The 19,585-nt window shown below is 52.8% G+C and overlaps 1 protein-coding gene across 2 annotated transcripts in view; it reads right to left on the bottom strand.

Annotated features, from left to right (window-relative positions):
- The window catches only part of LOC146785418 (uncharacterized), a 75,021-nt gene that overhangs the window by 2,500 nt on the left and 52,936 nt on the right, over positions 1-19,585 (bottom strand). For both annotated transcript variants that reach the window (XR_014970396.1, XM_085633221.1), the window contains one exon: positions 109-382. Coding sequence is in view for 1 of the 2 variants with exons in the window: in XM_085633221.1 (XP_085489347.1) it covers positions 109-382 (274 nt within the window). In the remaining variant the exon portion in view is untranslated. The remainder of the gene's footprint in view (positions 1-108; positions 383-19,585) is intronic.

Here is a 19,585-nt window from a genome sequence, read left to right as displayed (position 1 = left end):
CACTGTGGGTAACAGGATCCGCACAGCACCAGAAAACCCTGGCAGTGTACCCATGGAACAGTGCACGTACAAATGCAGGTGAAACACAACAAACACACATGTACCTACCCCCTTGCTGCTGCTGCATCTCCTGTAGGCGCCTGTCCAAGTCGGGAAAGACCACCGCCAGCACACGCTTGTGGATGTGGGTGAGACGGCAGCGCCCGCGGTTCTTACGGCTCTCAGGTGAGTCCCCCAGCAGGACCCATGCGATCCTCCGCGTCCAGCACCGGATATCCTGCCAGCGTTTCCTCACCTGGGACAGGCTCCGCCTCCGACCATCCGCACCCCTCACGGCACTGACGGCGGTCAGCCAGATCTGCTCCTTGGCAGTGGCGCCTACCTGTGAGGATGAACAAGTGACACTACATCAATACACCTGCAACATGTCACAGAGACACATATGGGAACAAATTAGCTGGTTACAACAAGGCATGCCATGCAGCCAACGCATTGCACCTTTGCCATAGGGACATACTCCTCTGGGGAAGGGCAAAAGCAGTACGTGCCAGTGAAAGTACACAGGTGGAATGAGGGCAAACACACAATCAATTATCAAGTCTCACACTGTGCATCACACCCACCCCTCCTGTCTCTGGGCACTGCTGGGAGGACTCTGCACACACCCCTCCTGTCTCTGGGCACTGCTGGGAGTGAGAGGCACCCACCCCTCCTCTGTCTGGGCACTGCTGGGAGGACTCTGCACCCACCCCTCCTGTCTCTGGGCACTGCTGGGAGTGATAGGCACCCACCCCTCCTGTCTCTGGGCACTGCTGGGAGGACTCTGCACCCACCCCTCCTGTCTCTGGGCACTGCTGGGAGGATTCTGCACACACCCCTCCTGTCTCTGGGCTCTGCTGGGAGACATCAGGCATTCCCACCCCTGGGACCCCCCCTACAGTACATAGCATGTGGGTCACACCTGGACACAATGCCAGAAGTCACAGTCACGAAAAAGGGGCACAGTCTGTGCCAGTGGACACTGCACTCACCTGATAACCTGGTCGCCCATACAGCATGGGGTACTGTGGGAGGATCACATCCACCAAAGCCATGTTCTCCTCCAGGGTGAATGGCTGTGACCTCTCCACAGCCCTTGACATGGTTCCAGGGAATCAGTAGCAGCAGCTGGGTCGTGGAATACAGAGATGTGCAGGCAAGTGCTCCCTCATGGGATCTGGCTGCCTTATATTTGCCTTGCTGGCCCATTTAATTCACAGGAGTGCAGAGTGATTGGTCACTCACATTTGCATCCTATGTTTCCTCCAATCCCTTCAAACCTAGCAGTCAGTGGGTTCTTATTCTGTCTTTTTCGTCAGCATGATGTCAACCCCACAAACACATTGCAACAATGTAGATTCATTCCAACTGACTTCTGCTGTGCACCTTCCAGAACAAATTCAAACTTAAAACTTGGTCTCCATGACAACCAGCATGCATGTAGGCCTTAATACTTGTCCCCCATGTGTCCCCTATGTAATTTGGAGCTTCACACACAGGTACGGTGCGTTCCGGGGCCCTAGGGCACCCCAAATGCATAGCAACGGACCGTACACACGCCTGTACGCTCACTATCACTACGAGTACGCATACGCGAGGACACCCATAGTGATGGTGAGCGTACAGGCGTGTGTACGGTCCGTACCACTATGGGTGTACTCGCGTATGCGTACTCGTAGTGGTACGGCTCGTACACACGCCTGTACGCTCACCATCACTATGGGTGTCCTCGCGTATGCGTACTCGTAGTGATAGTGAGCGTACAGGCGTGTGTACTGTCCGTACCACTACGAGTACGCATACGCGAGGACACCCATAGTGATGGGGACTGTACAGGCGTGTGTACGAGCCGTACCACTACGAGTACGCATACGCGAGAACACCCATAGTGATGATGTACGGTCCCCATCACTATGGGTGTCCTCGCGTATGCGTACTCGTAGTGGTACGGACCGTACACACGCCTGTACACTCACTATCACTACGAGTACACATACGCGAGGACACCCATAGTGATGGTGAGCGTACAGGCGTGTGTACGAGCCGTACCACTACGAGTACGCATACGCGAGGACACCCATAGTGGTACGGACCGTACACACGCCTGTACGCTCACCATCACTATGGGTGTCCTCGCGTATGCGTACTCGTAGTGATAGTGAGCGTACAGGCGTGTGTACGGTCCGTACCACTACGAGTACGCATACGCGAGGACACCCATAGTGATGGGGACCGTACAGGCATGTGTACGAGCCGTACCACTACGAGTATGCATACGCGAGAACACCCATAGTGATGGTGAGCGTACAGGCGTGTGTTCGGTCCGTACCACTATGGGTGTCCTCGCGTATGCGTACTCGTAGTGGTACGGCTCGTACACACGCCTGTACGGTCCCCATCACTATGGGTGTCCTCGCGTATGCGTACTCGTAGTGGTACGGACCGTACACACGCCTGTACGCTCACTATCACTATGAGTACGCATACGCGAGGACACCCATAGTGATGGTGAGCGTACAGGCGTGTGTACGAGCCGTACCACTACGAGTACGCATACGCGAGGACACCCATAGTGGTACGGACCGTACACACGCCTGTACGCTCACCATCACTATGGGTGTCCTCGCGTATGCGTACTCGTAGTGATAGTGAGCGTACAGGCGTGTGTACGGTCCGTACCACTACGAGTACGCATACGCGAGGACACCCATAGTGATGGGGACCGTACAGGCGTGTGTACGAGCCGTACCACTATGGGTGTCCTCGCGTATGCGTACTCGTAGTGGTACGGACCGTACACACGCCTGTACGCTCACCATCACGATGGGTACACATACGGCAGCACTCCCATAGTGATACGGGAAGGTACACAGGCCCTCTTAGCAGTAGTACGTTGTTTTTCACACATCACAGTGGTGACAGGCAGCACACAGGAAGGGATAGGGCTGATATACTTGTCCATGGATGGACATCAAGGCATTGTCTGGCCAGTACTACATGTGTGGGGCACAGGTGTGAAAGGGTGTGATGTGGCACAATCCTCCTGAGTGGAGAAGGCACCAGATGTATGATGAGATGTGTACATATGTAATGTGTGACAGTGCAATGTGTGCCAGGCATGCCCTTGACTCCTTTGACATGTGTGCATGTCATACTGCACACTTGGCATGAGCGTCACTGGCATGGCACGGACACCAACTCACGGAAGTGTCCCCTGAGGCCCGGTACAGGGGTTACCACACCTGACATGTCACTACCCACGGTGCACGATGTGACTATGTCATGTATGTGTGGGGGGTTCACATTAGGTAGATGTTTGAGCTCCCTCGAAAGCTGCAGCCGTTGCAGCAACCAACATGTGTCTGTGTGTAGATGGCCATGGCACACTGTTACGCACACCAGGCCACATGTGGTCTCGGATGTGAGGTGTGTATGTATGCATGGGACACGGATTAGCGTAACAAGGACATGTCTGCATCCTCTCTATGAATGTGTGGTGAGTCATCACATGTTCACCTTCATGGCAAGGTGTGTGGGCTGTCCTAGTGTAATGTCATGTGACCTGTGGCTCTAGTGTTCCGCTACCAGTCTCTGCAATCAACATCATACTTCTGCTGATGTGTGGGTGTATGTCACTCCTGTCTTGCGTCTGGCTGTTCACTTGCACTGGGACACAGCTAATCCCATGCCATGGCATGCGGAGGTTCTCAATCTGCGTCTGTCGCTGGGTCTTGGGAGGAGTGTCACCTGCCAGCCATACGTGTCCAGGGCATGTGGCACATACCTCACTCCGTATGTAGCATATGTGTATAAACAGATGAACATATGCTCAGGACAAATTATTTGTTGTTGTGGTGCACTGACTCCTCCTTTCCTTGTCATTTCCTATTTCCTGCAGAGCGCCGCCTCTTCCCTGAGCAATTCCAGACTTGGCTGCCATGCGGGAGAATGATTGTATCCGGTGCTACCGCTTCCCCCAACGGTTGATTCTGGATTTGACGGCGAGACTGGCACCACACCTGCAACCGCTGCAAAGGTATCCTACAGCACTGACACCCAAGCTGAAGGTAATGGCAGCCCTACATTTTCTAGCCACGGGTACCTTTCAAAATACCATAGCTCATGTTGGTGGCATGTCCCAGAGCATGTTCTGCCGTGTGCTGCATGATTTCTTAGAGGCCATGTTGATTCACCTTGATGAGTTTATCCATTTCCCAACCCCTGAAATGTTGACTGTGGTCAAGCGTGGATTCTATGCCCTGGGAGGGATGCCCCATGTCATTGGGTCCATAGATGGGACACATGTAGCTTTGGTACCACCACACGCACGGGAGGTAGCGTACAGGAATCACAAACACTACCACTCCATCAATGCCCTTGTGGTGTGTCTGTCCAACATGGTGATTTCACATGTCTGTGCTCGTTTTCCAGGATCAGCACACGATGCCTACATCATGAGGCGTAGCAGGATGCCTGAAATGATGACGCAGCTGCGCAACGAACGAGCATGTGTTGTTGGTGGGTACAGTCTGTCTGTCCTGTATTTTGCGTAGACTTCCAGCACGACCGCTTCTCCTGTTCTAACGATGTCCATGTGCTTCCCATGTAGGGGACGCTGGCTATCCCAACATGCCATGGCTGATCACACCTCTCCGCAACCCCAGCACGCCGGCACAGCTCCGCTACAACACCGCCCATGGCCGGACAAGGCGAGTGATAGAGAGGACGTTTGGCCTGCTGAAGAGCCGATTCAGGTGCCTACACAAGACCGGCGGCGCACTCCCATATGCCCCGGCGAAGGTCTGCAAGATCTTCATGGTCTGCTGCATGCTGCACAACATGGCAGTTGAGAAAGCTGTGCCACTCATCCTGGATCAAGATGACGAGGACCATCCACCCGTGGAGGACGAAGGGCTTGGCAATGGGGCTAGTGATGTGGAGGATGTGGAGCCGCAAGAGGACATCCGGACTCGGCTCATACGCGACTTCTTTGCTTAGTGGGGAGTACCAGTGTCTGAGTGTGCACGCATTGGTCCCCGTGTGGCATGTGTTGTGATGTGTGTCTCCACCTGCATGTATGGCACGTGAGTCAGAGGTGTGTGTGGGTGTGTCACTGGAGTGATGGTGCCAGTGATGGTTGTATTTCCCCAGTCATAATTGTGACCTAGCATGTTGTCATCCATACATGTGTCGAGTAAATGCACATGCAAGTGGCTGTGCTTCTTGTGTCTGACTGCTTGTGTGTCTCTCTTCCCCAGGTACTTGCGCATGCCGTCTGCTGCTTGCATTGTTGTGGCACTGCTATTCCTTATGGACACGTCATCGTGTGCTGACTCAGCGTTACACGCACGGACAAGTTTGGAAGTCTCCTTAGGGTAAGGGATGCATCAGGGGTGTATTGGGTGTGGCAGTTGTTCACGATGTATGCACACTGCCCCTGTCGATGTTTGGTTCCTCTGCAGACATGTCGCATCACCATGGTGCACATGACATGCAGCTGGGTACACCTGAATAGATGGTCAGACTTGTTGACAGTCATCAGTGATGGGATAGTGGATTGTGATGATGGCATCAATGTGTGTAACACTGCCCTCGGACACATACGGTTTGCATAGGGTTGACATGCTGTGGGACTTCCACATCAGCTGATCAATAGTGTATGGCAGGCTCTCCGTGAGCAGCTGTGGGTGTTTAGGTGTTAGCCGACGCTTGTGTGCCAGTTCCATGGCTATCACGCATTTGTGCTGCAGAAGGGGGGTGGCAGTGTTGGACCCACATGTTACTCCACATGAAGTGTTCATGTGTACTTCAAGTTGCCTCTGCAATCCCGAGAACATGACTAATAAAGGTGTCCCTATGCCTCCAAGGTGCCTCTTCTCTGTCAATGCTGGTGTGTTGCCACGGTGCATTCTGCATGTCTGGCATGGTTTTCCCTGATAGTGGCTATGTGTCTATGTGTCGAGTGGCAAGATGCAAGCTGTTTGTGTGGGATTAGACTGTGTATTGTGCATGATGTCCATGACTGTGTGGGTATTGTGACATGTGCCATCCCCATGCATCCAACGTTGGCCAGGCCCCCATTATGTGCATCCACCGGACGCAAGCTTGCAGGACATGGTTCTGCCACCTGTATACACATACCTGGGTGCCCCCCAGGACACTGGACATGATCCCTGACCTCTGCGCATGACTGTTGCTGTACTCAAGATGTCTGTCAGCACGGTTGTGCGGCCACCCCCTCAGCTGGTTGGGCCCATCACGGGTGTGTATGGTGCTCCATGTCTGTCTTGCCTAATACACTGCGACCCGTGTGTCCTGTGCCAGTCTCATGCCCCAGGGTGTGGATGGTTGAAGTCAAAAGAGAACTCAGGCATGGTTAGACTTTACAAGACACATGTAAGGTAATAATGCAACCAGCAGGCATCTTCTCATCATGGTGCGACTTTTTATTTTAGGGGTGGGGGGGGGGCGGGGGTTATGACATGAGGGGCTTTCCGGGTGTTTGGAATCCAAAGTTCAGTAGGGGAGTTGGTGTCCTTGCCATTGGAAATCCTCAAAGTCCATGCCACAATCTTTGTCAACATTGGTCAGACGGTGACCAGCAAGGCCATGTGGCAGAGAATGTCTTTTGATGCTGTGATGCTGTTGCTCCAGTGGGCCAGGTGCCAGGCCAGGTGTCCTGGGAGATGGTGATGTAGCGCCGACCCTCACGGTTGTATCCGTGGATGACCCGGCCTCCTGCGGGGATCCTCAGAAGCAGGCCGTGACGACGTCTGGGATGCTCCATCGGATGTTTCCTCCTCCTCAATCAATCAATCAATCAGTGACACTTATAAAGCGCGCTACATACCCGTAGGGTCTCAAGGCGCTGGGGAGGGGGGGTGCCGCTACTGCTCGAACAGCCAGGTCTTCAGCTTCTTCCTGAAGGAGAGGTGGTCTTGGGTCAGGCGCAGGTCGGACGGGAGGGAGTTCCAGGTCTTGGCGGCCAGGTAGGAGAAGGACCTTCCTCCTGTAGTCGCTCTTCGGATGCGGGGGACGGCGGCGAGGGCGTGGTTGGCTGATCGGAGGTGGCGTTTGGGAGCGTAGAAGTTGACTCGGCTGTTGAGGTAGCTCGGGCCTTGGTCGTGTAGGGCTTTGTGTGCGTGGGTGAGGAGGCGGAAGGTGATTCTCTTGTTGATGGGGAGCCAGTGAAGGTCTCTCAGATGACCGGAGATGTGGCTGGATCGTGGGATGTCGAGGATGAGTCTGGCTGAGGCGTTTTGGATCCGCTGGAGTCTCTTCTGGAGCTTGGCGGTGGTCCCGGCGTAGAGGGCGTTGCCGTAGTCCAGTCGGCTGGTGACGAGGGCCTGGGTGACGGTCTTCCTGGTCTCTGAGGGGATCCACCAAAAGATCTTTCGTAGCATGCGTAGGATGTTGAAGCACGCCGAGGAGACGCTGTTGACTTGCCTGGTCATGGAGAGGGAGGAGTCCAGGATGAAGCCCAGGTTTCGTGCATGGTCTGTCGGTTTGGGCGCGGTGCCCAGGGCGGGAGGCCACCAGGAGTCGTCCCAGGCGGAGGGTGAAGAGCCCAGGATGAGGACCTCCGTCTTGTCCGAGTTCAGTTTCAGGCGGCTGGTCGTCATCCACTCGGCTACCTCTTTCATCCCTTCGTGCAGGTTGGCTCTGGCGGCGGCGGGGTTGTTGGTCAGGGAGAGGATCAGCTGGGTGTCGTCGGCGTAGGAGATGATGCTGAGGTGGTGTTTGCGTACGATGGCCGCGAGGGGGCTCATGTAGACGTTGAAGAGGGTGGGGCTCAGTGATGATCCTTGGGGGACGCCGCAGATGACTTCGGAGGCCTCTGACTTGTACGGTGGTAGGCGGACTCGCTGTGTTCTTCCGTCGAGGAAGGAGATGATCCATTCCAGCGCCTTGTCCTGGATACCGATGTTGCTGAGGCGCCGTGTTAGGGTGCGGTGGCAGACCGTGTCGAATGCCGCGGAGAGGTCTAGGAGGATGAGGGCCGCTGTTTCTCCCTTGTCCATCAGGGCTCGGATGTCATCGGTGGCGGCGATGAGGGCGGTCTCGGTGCTGTGTTTGGCTCGGAAGCCGGACTGTGAGGGGTCGAGGGATCCGTTCGTCTCGAGGAAGGCGGCCATCTGCTTGTTGACGGTCTTCTCGATGACTTTGGCTGGAAACGGTAGAAGCGAGATGGGGCGGTAATTCTTGAGGTCGGTGGGGTCCGCTGTTGGTTTCTTGAGTAGAGCGCTGAGTTCGGCGTGTTTCCAGCTTTCGGGGAAGATGGCGGTGTCGAAGGATGTGTTGATGATGTCTCGCAGGTGGGGTGCGATGACAGCGTCGGCCTTGTTGAAGACGTGGTGAGGGCAGGGGTCGGTTGGTGAACCGGAGTGGATGGAGTTCATCGTGCGGATGGTGTCTTCTGTGCTGATCGGGGTCCAGGCGTGGAGGGTGGTGGTGGGGGGGGGTGGCAGGTCGGTCGTGGTGTGCGTTGGTTGGTTGTTGAAACTGCTGTGTATGTCCGTGATCTTGTTGTGGAAGTATGAGGCGAGGGAGTTGCAGAGGTCTTGCGATGGGGTGATGTCGTTGTTTCCTGCGCTGGGGTTGGAAAGCTCTTTCACGATGTTGAAGAGTTCCTTGCTGTTGTGTGCGTTGTTGTCCAACCGGTCCTTGAATGCTGTTCTCTTGGCGGCGCGGATCAGCTGGTGGTGTTTCCGGGTGGCCAGTTTGTAGGAGGACCTGTTGTCCGGTGTCGGGTCCTTTTTCCAGACTTTCTCGAGGGCTCGGCAGTTCTTCTTGGAGCTCTTGAGTTCGTCGGTGAACCATGGGGCCTTCTTGCTGGCGGGTCTGCTGGGCGGGGTCCTCAGCGGGGCGAGCTCGTCCGCGCAGGTGGTGATCCACTTCGTGAGGTTGTCGGCGGCCTGGCTGGGGTTCGCTGAGCTGGCAGGAGGGTGTTGGCTCAGGGAGGTGGCGAGCTGGTCTGCTGTGATCTTGTTCCAGCTTCTGCGGGCGGTGTGTTGCTGGTGTTGGTGGGTCGTCGTTCTCTTGAAGGTGAAGTGGACGCAGCTGTGGTCCGTCCATTGAAGCTCTGTGGCGTGGCTGAAGTTGATGTCTGTGCTGGATGAGAAGACGGCGTCGAGTGTGTGTCCGGCGAGGTGGGTGGGGGTGGACACCAGTTGCTTGAGTCCCAGGTTGGCGAGGTTGTCGAGCAGGGTGCTGGTGTTGTGGTCGTTGTTGTTCTCCAGGTGGAAGTTCAGGTCCCCCAGGAGGATGTAGTCGGCGGAGGGGAGGGCATGCGGGCTGACGAAGTCGGCGATGTCCTCGCTGAATTGCGTGCGTGGTCCAGGGGGTCGGTAGATCAGGGTGCCTCTGAGGGTGGTGTTCGGGTTGGTGTGGATCTGGAAGTGCAGGTGTTCGGCGCTGGTCAGGGTGTTGTCGGTGCTGGTCGTGAGACGGATGGTGTTCCTGTGGATGATGGCGATGCCTCCTCCCATCTGGTTGGCGTTGCGGTCCCTCCGGATGATCTTGTAGCCCTCTGGGATGGCGATGGCGATGTCGGGAGCTGAAGAGGCGTTCATCCAGGTCTCCGTGAGGAAGGCAACGTCAGGGGCTGTGGCGTCTAGGAGGTTCCAGAGTTCGATGGCGTGTCTGTGGACGGAGCGGGTGTTGAGCAGGATGCACTTGAGGTGGGTGCTGCTGGAGTTCGACTTGTCGGGTGCTGGTGCGGGGCTGGTCCGGATGCAGGAGAACTTGCAGGCGTGGCAGCTGAAAGGTCCGTGGGTGTGTCGTGGTGTGGCTTGATGGCATTCTGGGAGTCGGCCGGTGTTGAGTGCGATGAGGGTGGCGGCGGAGTACGTCAGGCGGGTCGGTCGGGCTCTTCGGGGGCCAGGGGTCCTGGCGCTGGTCGCGATCCGGTCGCGGACGGGCGCAGACGGGCTTACCTTTGGCGCGCCTTCGGCGCACAATCGGCGCGCCCGCTGTGCCCAGGAAGCTGGGCTGAGGTGACAGAGGGTGACACACAGAGGGAGGGAGAGGGGGACAGAGAGGGAGGGAGAGGGGGACAGAGAGGGAGGGAGACACAGGAAGACGGACAGAGGGAGGAGGCCGACACACGGAGGGAGGGAGAGGGGGACAGAGAGGGAGGGAGAGGGGGACAGAGAGGGAGGGAGACACAGGAAGACGGACAGAGGGAGGAGGCTGACACACGGAGGGAGGGAGAGGGGGACAGAGAGGGAGGGAGAGGGGGACAGAGAGGGGGACAGAGAGGGAGGGAGACACAGGAAGACGGACAGAGAAAGGAGGCTGACACACAGAGGGAGGGAGAGGGGGGCAGAGAGGGAGGGAGAGGGGGACAGAGAGGGAGGGAGAGGGGGACAGAGAGGGAGGGAGAGGGGGACAGAGAGGGAGGGAGACACAGGGAGACGGACAGAGGGAGGAGGCTGACACACAGAGGGAGGGAGAGGGTGACAGAGAGGGAGGGAGAGGGGGACAGAGAGGGAGGGAGAGGGGGATAGAGAGGGGGGAGAGGGGGACAGAGAGGGAGGGAGAGGGGGACAGAGAGGGAGGGAGAGCAAATCAGTCCTTTGGTGTGTGGGAATGTCTGCTCGTCAGCAGGTGGACTGCGTGCATGTAGACAAGGGTGGCCAGTGCCAGCACCCCCCCTCTCCTCCATGGCTGAACACAGGGCCATGTCCCAACCTGTGCACGAGCACAACGACAGCTACCTGCATCATTGAAGTGTGTGTAACTACTTCAGGTGCCCACGTACAGTGCAACACGGAAGGCGCCAATGCACGGCTCGCCACACCTGCCCACTCCACTGCTGACTGCAGTCACACTTGACGCAGCAAGTATTCTGTGCCACACATAGTTAAAGGCGCCAAACCTGTGCCCAAGGGACACACCCAATCACAAGTGCACTGTGAGTGGAATGCCAGACAGAACCAAATTCCCAGAGGAAATGTTCCAACTTTGAAACTGATGAAACATGGATGTAGCATGGACCTAAATTAACATTGTCTCTCTCACACACAGGTCAACCTCGTGGTTCACCCCCCAACACTGGGGGGGAAGACTCACAGGACCCAGCTCTGCGGGAGGCCAATCCCACCGGCAGCGACGACTCTCACCACTCTGTGGACCAACCCGACCCCGACCAACCTGGCCCCTCTGGTGTTCAACGACCTGCAGCACCTGCGTCAGGTACAACGGGGCCAACCACCACCCCCACTCCTGCCACATCCCAGGAGACACCCAGGATCCCTGCCCCACCACCACAAAGCAGCCAGGCTGGCCAGGAGGGACACGGTGTCCCGGGCACCCAGGAGGAGGCAGGCGACAACGCCAATGACACCCCTCAGGGGTCCCGGAGACCCGATGTGCCCACAAGGGCAGGCCAGGTGCAAGTGGGCAGGGGTGGTGGGAGTGGAGGACGGCGGAGGCGCCAGCCTGACCAGTTGGCTGGGGACCCGGTATTTTCCCATGTCCGAAACATCCTGGACACATACCGGCAGGACACCACGGGCCTGGCCCAGATTGTGTCCGTCCTGGAGGGGATCAAGACCCAGCAGGCCCAGCAACATGCGGAGCTACATGCCTGTCTACTGCAACACCAAAGGAGGATGGAGGACGGACAGGCTGAGCTCGTGACGGCGTACACGGGAATTCACGATACACTCCGTCGGATGGCCGACAACATGGGCAACCCTCCCTGTGCCAGAAGGCGGAGAACATCACCACCCACAGGGAGGGATCAGGAGGACACCGTGTCCCTCCTGGCCAGCCTGGCTGCTTTGTGGTGGTGGGGCAGGGATCCTGGGTGTCTCCTGGGATGTGGCAGGAGTGGGGGTGGTGGTTGGCCCCGTTGTACCTGACGCAGGTGCTGCAGGTCGTTGAACACCATCGAGTCATGCGATAGCTTGGGGTGGTTGCGTGCCTGTTAGTGATTTTGGGTGGATGACGTTCCCCCATGTGAGGTGCGTTGTTTGTGTACTCACCCGGGTCTCGGAGTCCTCCTAATCCTTCGACTGCCTCCACCGGCTGTATGGCCATCACCCTCTCCTCCCAGGGCTGGTAGTGTACGGGTCTGCGGGACGGCCCTCCTCCAGTGGCATTGGCCTGGTTGTGTTCATCCAGCATCTTGGCTCGGACCCTCCTCCGCAGATCGTACCACCTGGCTTGGCATTCATGCCTGGTCCTTCTGGTGGACGCAACAGCATTCACAGCATCGACGATGGTCTGCCACATGGCTGTTTTTTCTGACATGCTGGTCTGTCTGACCAAGGTTCCAAGGAGCTGTGGCTCGACTCTGAGGATTTCATCGACAAGGACCTCCAACTCTCGGTTACTGAACTTTGGATTCTTGTTAGTGGGCATGATGAGGGGTGTGGGTGTGGATGGTGGGGGGGGTGGGGATGGTTGTGGGTGTGTGGGTGTGGTTGTGCAGGTGTGTGTGTGAATGTGATGAGGGTGTGTTTGAGAAGGTGGTTGTGTGAAGGTGTGCAAGTGTAAGGTGTGGTGTAGCTTCTAGTTTGGTGCTGTAGGTTGTCTGTGGGGTCTGGCAGCAGTGAGTCTGTTGCAAAGGCTCATGGTTTGTGTGTGTGGGCCCTTTTTATTGGTCCATTGGTGGGTGTGGCTGTGTTTGAACTTTGGGTGGGTGGGTTATAAGGAGTGGTGGTGTTTTGGGCCTCTGTTTGTTTATGGCTATTGCAGGTCAGTGAATGTGTTGTTTTGGTAGTTGTTGGACATGTTTTGTTGCTTTGTGCCATTCGAATGGTGTATTATTGTGTCGTTTTGGTTTGTCCAGGTTGTGTACGTGCGTTTTTTGGCATGTATACGGTGTGTACATGGGCCTTTTTGTTGTACAGTGCTGTCCTTGTGTGTGGCTTGGTACGAGTCGTACTATCGGTTGTGATGTTGGGGCCTGGGGTGCGCTCCGTCCTTAGGATGTTGTGGTGTGGGTACACTCCATGCATACGCGGGTGGGGGTAGGACTCGAACGTACAGGGGTGTACATACACGGTGGTACGACACGTACAGGGGTGGGGGTAGGACTCGAACGTACAGGGGTGTACATACACGGGGGTACGACACGTACAGGGGTGGGGGTACGACTCTGACGTACACGGGTGTAGGTACACGGGGGAACGACACGTACAGGGGTGGGGGTACGACTCGAACGTACACGGGTGTACATACACGGTGGTACGACACATACAGGGGTGGGGGTACGACTCGAACGTACAGGGGTGTACATACACGGTGGTACAACACGTACAGGGGTGGGGGTATGACTCGAATGTACAAGGGTGTACATACCCGGGGGTACGACATGTACAGGGGTGGGGGTACGACTCTGACGTACACGGGTGTAGGTACACGGGGGTACGACACGTACAGGGGTGGGGGTACGACTCGAACGTACACGGGTGTACATACACGGTGGTACGACACGTACAGGGGTGGGGGAACGACTCGAACGTACAGGGGTGTACATACACGGGGGTACGACACGTACAGGGGTGGGGGTACGACTCGAACGTACAGGGGTGTACATACACAGGGGTACGACACGTACAGGGGTGGGGGTATGACTCGAACGTACAGGGGTGTACATACACGGGGGTACGACACGTACAGGGGTGGGGGTACGACTCGAACGTACACGGGTGTACATACACGGTGGTACGACACGTACAGGGGTGGGGGTATGACTCGAACGTACAGGGGTGTACATACATGGGGGTACGACACGTACAGGAGTGGGGGTACGACGGGCTTTTTATACTATGGTTAACAAGGTAATGATGAGCACCTGTGGGAATAGTAAGGGTGGAAAGACTACCCCATGTGCGAGAAACTAGTGTGCAAATCATGAGCAATAACATAGCAACCGCGCTGATATACTGAGCATGCACGAGAGACTAGTGTGCAAACCACGAGCATGAGCAGCAACAACACAAAGGGGTAGTCTTTCCACCCTTACTATTCCCACAGGTGCTCATCATTACCTTGTTAACCATAGTATAAAAAGCCCACACGCCGACAGGCTCATTCTACCGGAGGACGACGGCAGGACAACAGGTACAAGGCAGGCACTGACCAGAAAGACTGGTCATCCCCTTACCGCTTCCCTCCAGGAAGCCTTGGCTAATAACCCAAAGCGTAAGAACAATTTTCTTGCGCCCTGCCACACTAAGTCAACTCCTTTCAGTGTAATTTCCGTGTTTTAGCCACACCACGCTCCTAATTAGTCACGTATTTTCACTCTGATGGCACCACCAGTACCATCACACCCAGCCGACTATAGTCCTCTCACCTTGCACTATAGATCCGGCCACCTAAGCATTGTTGACCATATGTCTAAATTGACTACTGACTCTCTCTGTAAATGTTTTGTCCTTGTTCTTAATGTTTGTTTGTACAGATATGCATGAGAAGGGAATCCCCCTCTCACATATAGAAAAACGCCTTAGTGAGTGTATCACATAGTCTGTACCACAACACTAAGTCTGTTTTATTTCACCACACCTTTTTAAAAAAACGGTCCTGAGGAAAGCCAGAACACTCTAAGGCACTGGCTGAAACATGTCGACCATCTGAAGGACGCAGGGGGCAGTAACTCGCCACCCTCACGCGTCCTGTAGCCTTACTTTTAACCGCTGGTGACGGCCCAGTTATTAAAAAATAAAATTTAATTTACCCTCGGGTACTGGGACCACCACCAAGCCGTTTTAAATCACAACTCACCCAACCTCACTGCACTCTCAGCAATATACCAGCTCCGCTGTAATCAGGCGTCGTAGCACACCCGGGACATACTAGGTGTCACTGGGTGGGCCCGATGATGAAGCATGCCACCAACTAGGTTGGTGGGTGAGGGCTTCATGAATACACCAACAAGGTGCCCGTGACAGAACTAATTTGAGTACTGTAACACTTTGGTCAACTTAAGCTAGTCCTCTTTGTTTAATCACATATTTATACTTAGTGACAGCCTTTGAAATGGGGTAAATTCCTATGCTACTCAAACATCTGGATCTGGAAAGTTTTTCCCTTAATCTACCAAGGCTCCAAGAAGTCTGAGGTGAAAAAAGGCCAGTGCCAGGTTCCTTAGTATATGTGCTGGAGGCATCCCTTTGACCAGTAGGTGGGCAGGGAACAGCTCTGCCCTCAGCCATCTTGGCAGCCTGGCCAAGCCTGCCAACACCTAATCAGAGGCCATCTCGTCAGAGCTGAAAAATAAAATGGAAATAAAATGTATTTACTACCATTTTATTTTTCAGTAACCCACCACCCTGAACTGAGCATTAGGATGGGGTGGGGCCATTGCTGTTGAGTGGCAGCAGGGAGCTTTTTGCTCTCCAGTTTAAAATGCACTTGTCTGTTTGGTCAGCCACCTTGTGATGGATAGCCAGGAATGCACATTTTAAACCTCTCGAACCCAGCTGTCTTCAGACAACTGGGTTAGAGAAGGCAAAGGCCTCCAGTGCTCTTGTGAGCGCTAATATAGGTTGCTCTGACTAATCCCAGCTCGGCTCTCATGCTGCATGAGAGCAGTGCCAGGATTGGCTTGGGAGTTGGGAGCCTGCCTGTAGCCTTCCTTAAGGAGAGAAGGATCGAAAAGGACGTCGCGCTCGTCAGAAAGGTCTGTTTTATTTTTTATTTTTTTATGTGCTCTGACCCCACCCCACCACCCTTGGAACATGCCAGCCGCTGCTGCACCTAATCCCCTTTTGTCTCACTGGGAGGAATACACAAAGCCCAACAGCTAAGCTAATCGTAGTCATGTGACCCAGAACACTGGCAGCAGGCAGCAAATGCTTAACCCTTCTACTCTGCTCTGCTGCTCTCCTCTGACATTCGGCGGCTCAACATTCTTTGATTCTGGGCAAATCACTTATCCTCCCCATGACAAAAAAGTGTGACCTTGTTTAATGTAAATATTGCTGATATAAAGCACTCCAAAGTCTTAGGGTTGAGTTTGCAGAAAAATGCACAAAGAGGTTAAAACAAAACATTAACATAATGAGGAGACAAAATCATACCCATTTAGTGACTGATTTCTACAAAGTGAAACCAAAAAGCCTTGATAAATCACAGCTTACCTGCTTAAATTTTGTGATATTATGCATAAATTTTACTTCACAAGCACTTTCATATACGTGATTTCAGAATACCAGCTGCACAAAAACCTACTGTGTTTGATTTAATAGACTGTAATGTTGCTTGATAATGACTTGGGACACAGTCAGGGTTCACATAACAACTCTCTGGACTCTTGATTTAATAATGGAAATGTCACCAGTGTAGGGGTGGAGCAGAAATGATTCTATATCCATGTTTAAAAAACTATCACTTTTAATCAATACTTCTCAGTGAAACGCTATCATGTGACCTATTAATGTCAAAGCTTCCAAATGTTAATACAAAGATTTTCAAGGTCCAGCTTGTGCAGGGGCTCTAAGAGCCAAGACTTTTCCTTGGCTCGGATGTCCCTGTTAATTTGTTGTAACCTCAGGTTGAATAGGGAGTCAGACAGGTGTCATGAGATATCACCACCAGGAAATAAGGAAGGCTTTTCTGCTTCTGCCCATGTAGTATCTCTCAATCAATTCGGTATTTGTAAAGCACAAACAAATCCCCCCTGAGGGTCTCAAGGTGCTGGGAGCAATTGTGGAGATTAAGTGAGCTATTGCCCAGAGTCACATAATGCTGAGCTGAGCTGCTGACCGGGGATCGAACCATGAGCCCCAGGCTCCGGATTCAGCAGCCCTGGCTGCTGCACCACACCTCCACCTCATTAATACTTTGGATATGTTTTATTATTAAAAAGCCAAAATATTGTCTTTCCTCATTTTCCTCTCATGCATTCTCTCTCGTTCTTTTTCAATCCTGAAATTATTCCTTGTTCCCTTTCTAGTTTTTGCATTATTTCCTTGCTTTTTCCATTACTGTAATGCCTTCATCTCCCTTTTTTAATTCTGTTTAACTCATTTTTATTTTGTTCCATTGCCTAAAACTGATCTTTTCATTTCCTTTAGAATTCGAGATCTTGTTTTATTTTTCTCCTTTGTTTCACACTTAGTTAATTTCATGAGGCTGTCAAATAGTCAGAGACCATGTCAGAATAAACTAATGAAACAGTAAAGTTCTTTATTGAGACCCTTTCTGAATGTCCCAGTAAGCCCTAATCAAAGCGAAATGTGCATTCCTAGCAGCTGCTCGGCTCAGTTTGCTCCTGCTTCTGCCTGCTAAAGCCGAGGCTCCCCTCTCCTGAAGTGGACAGGGCTGCTGTGAGCCCCACCTGAGCTGTCCAATAGGCAAGACCTTCAGAGTCTGCTGATGCCTGGGGATATACGACCCGTGGGGATACCGAATCTTACACAACACTGGTAAGCTCTAATACGAGAAACATAGGTGATACCAAATATTATAGCCCATATGAGGCATTATATTTGTTATCCCCAAAGAAACCAGATGTGAAAGCTTGTGGAATGTAATGAAAATTGCAAAGAATGGCTGTAATCTGCTATAAAATGGCAAATTTAATTGGTCAGTGGCTAAAAGGTAACCCTTGAAAAGTAGGGGATATCAGATATTACAACAATGCAAGAGCGGTAATACGTGGTATCCAAACAGAAAAAGATGTTGGAAAACACGGGAAAGGATGCTATTTAACTGGAATATACTGTGTTCACTAAGCCAAGAGAAGGCCATGCCCAACGTAATACCAGTAAGCTCTAACCCGAGAAACATAGACATACCAAATATTTTAGCCCTTTAAGGCATTATAATTGGTATCCCCCAAAAAGAACCGGATGTGAAAGTTTGTGGAATGACGATAGAAATGTGAAAAGATGCTTTAGTCTGCTATTAACAAAAAGGCACCTTGAGTTGGTCAGTGGCTAATAGGTAACCCTTAAAAAGTAGGGAATAGCAAATATTACAGCAATTCACAAGCCGTAATATGTGGTATCCCCACAGTAACAGATTATGGAAAAAAGAGGGAAGGATGCTGTTTGGCAGGAAAATACTTTGTCCACCCAGCCAACAGAATGTGATTTCAAATTGAATCCTGGAAAGATCTAACCCAAGAAACATAGGGGACACCAAATATTATAGCCCACATGAGTCATTATATTTGGTATCCCCCATAAGAACCGGATGTGAAAGGTTCTGGAATGAAATCAAATTTGTGAAAAGGGACTTTAGTCTGATATTAAATAAAAGGCAACTTGAATAGGTCATAGCTAAAAGGTAACCCTTGAAAAGTCAATCAGGGGCTTTTAGACCTTGGCTACACATCCTTGAGGGTCTCAAGGCCCTGGAGGGGGGCTGCTGGTCCCTCCGGGTGGAGAGTCATTCGAAGAGCCAGGTCTTGAGTTCTTTCTTGAATTGGGTCAGCGATGCAGATTGCCTGAGGTAGAGGGGCAGATTATTCCAGGTCTTGGCGGCGAGGTAGGAGAAATAGCTTCCTCCGATTCTAGTTTTGTGGATCCTGCGGACGGATGCTAGAGCGATTTAGACTGAACAGATTTTTCTGGCGGGTAGGTGGAATGCAAGGTGATGGTTCAGATAAGCTGGTCCTTTGTCATTGAGACCTTTGTAGGAATGAGTGAGGAGATTGAAGGTGACTTTCTTGTTGACTTGGCGCAAGTGGAGTTGTCAGAGGTGTTGCGGGAGGTGGCTACAGCGGGGGATGTCGAGGACCAGTCCGGCTGTGGCGTTTTGAACGTTCTGTAGTTTCTTGAGCTGTTTCTGGGTAATGCTGGCGTAGAGTGTGTTGGGGTAGTTGAGTCTGCTGGTGATAAGTTCTTGGGTGACTGTCTTTCTGAATTCTGTGTGGATCCATCTTGTGGAATGATGTACAAAATGTGAAAAGATACTGTAGTCTGCTATCAAATAAAATGCAATTTCAACTGGTCAAAGGCTAAAGGGTAACCCATGAAACATAGGGGATAGGGAGATATTATAGCAATGCGTGAGCCATAATTCTTTGTATCCCCATAGTAAATGATGTTGGAAAGCAAAAGGAAGGGTGCTATTTGGTATAGAAATATTGTGCTCCACCATCCAACATAAGGTGATGTCTCAATAAATCCTTGTATCTTCTAATGAGAGAAATACTGGGGATACCAAATATTATAGGCCGTATAGGCTATTAGATTTGGTATCCCCTAAGGGTACCGGATGCAAAATCTTATGAATGATGTACAAAATGTGAAAAGATACTGTATTCAGCTTTTAAATAAAAGGCAATTTCAACTGGTCACTGGCTAAAGGGCAACCCATGAAACATAGGGGATACGAGATATAACAGCAATGCACGAGACACAATATTTGGTATCCCCATAGTAAATCATGTTGAAAAGCAAAAGGAACTGTGCTATTTGGTATAGAAATACTGTGCTCCCCCATCCAACATAAGCCACTGTCAAATTGAACCCTAGTAACTTCTAACCCGAGCAACACTAGGGATACCAAATATTATAGGCTGTGTAGTGTATTATATTTGGTATCCCCTAAGGGTACCAGATACAAATGTCCAAGT

This window comes from Triturus cristatus, chromosome 11 (genome assembly GCF_964204655.1).
Source record: "Triturus cristatus chromosome 11, aTriCri1.1, whole genome shotgun sequence".
NCBI lineage: Eukaryota > Metazoa > Chordata > Amphibia > Caudata > Salamandridae > Triturus > Triturus cristatus.
Note: the sequence above shows the minus strand (reverse complement) of the source record. Positions and strands in the feature narration are given on the sequence as shown.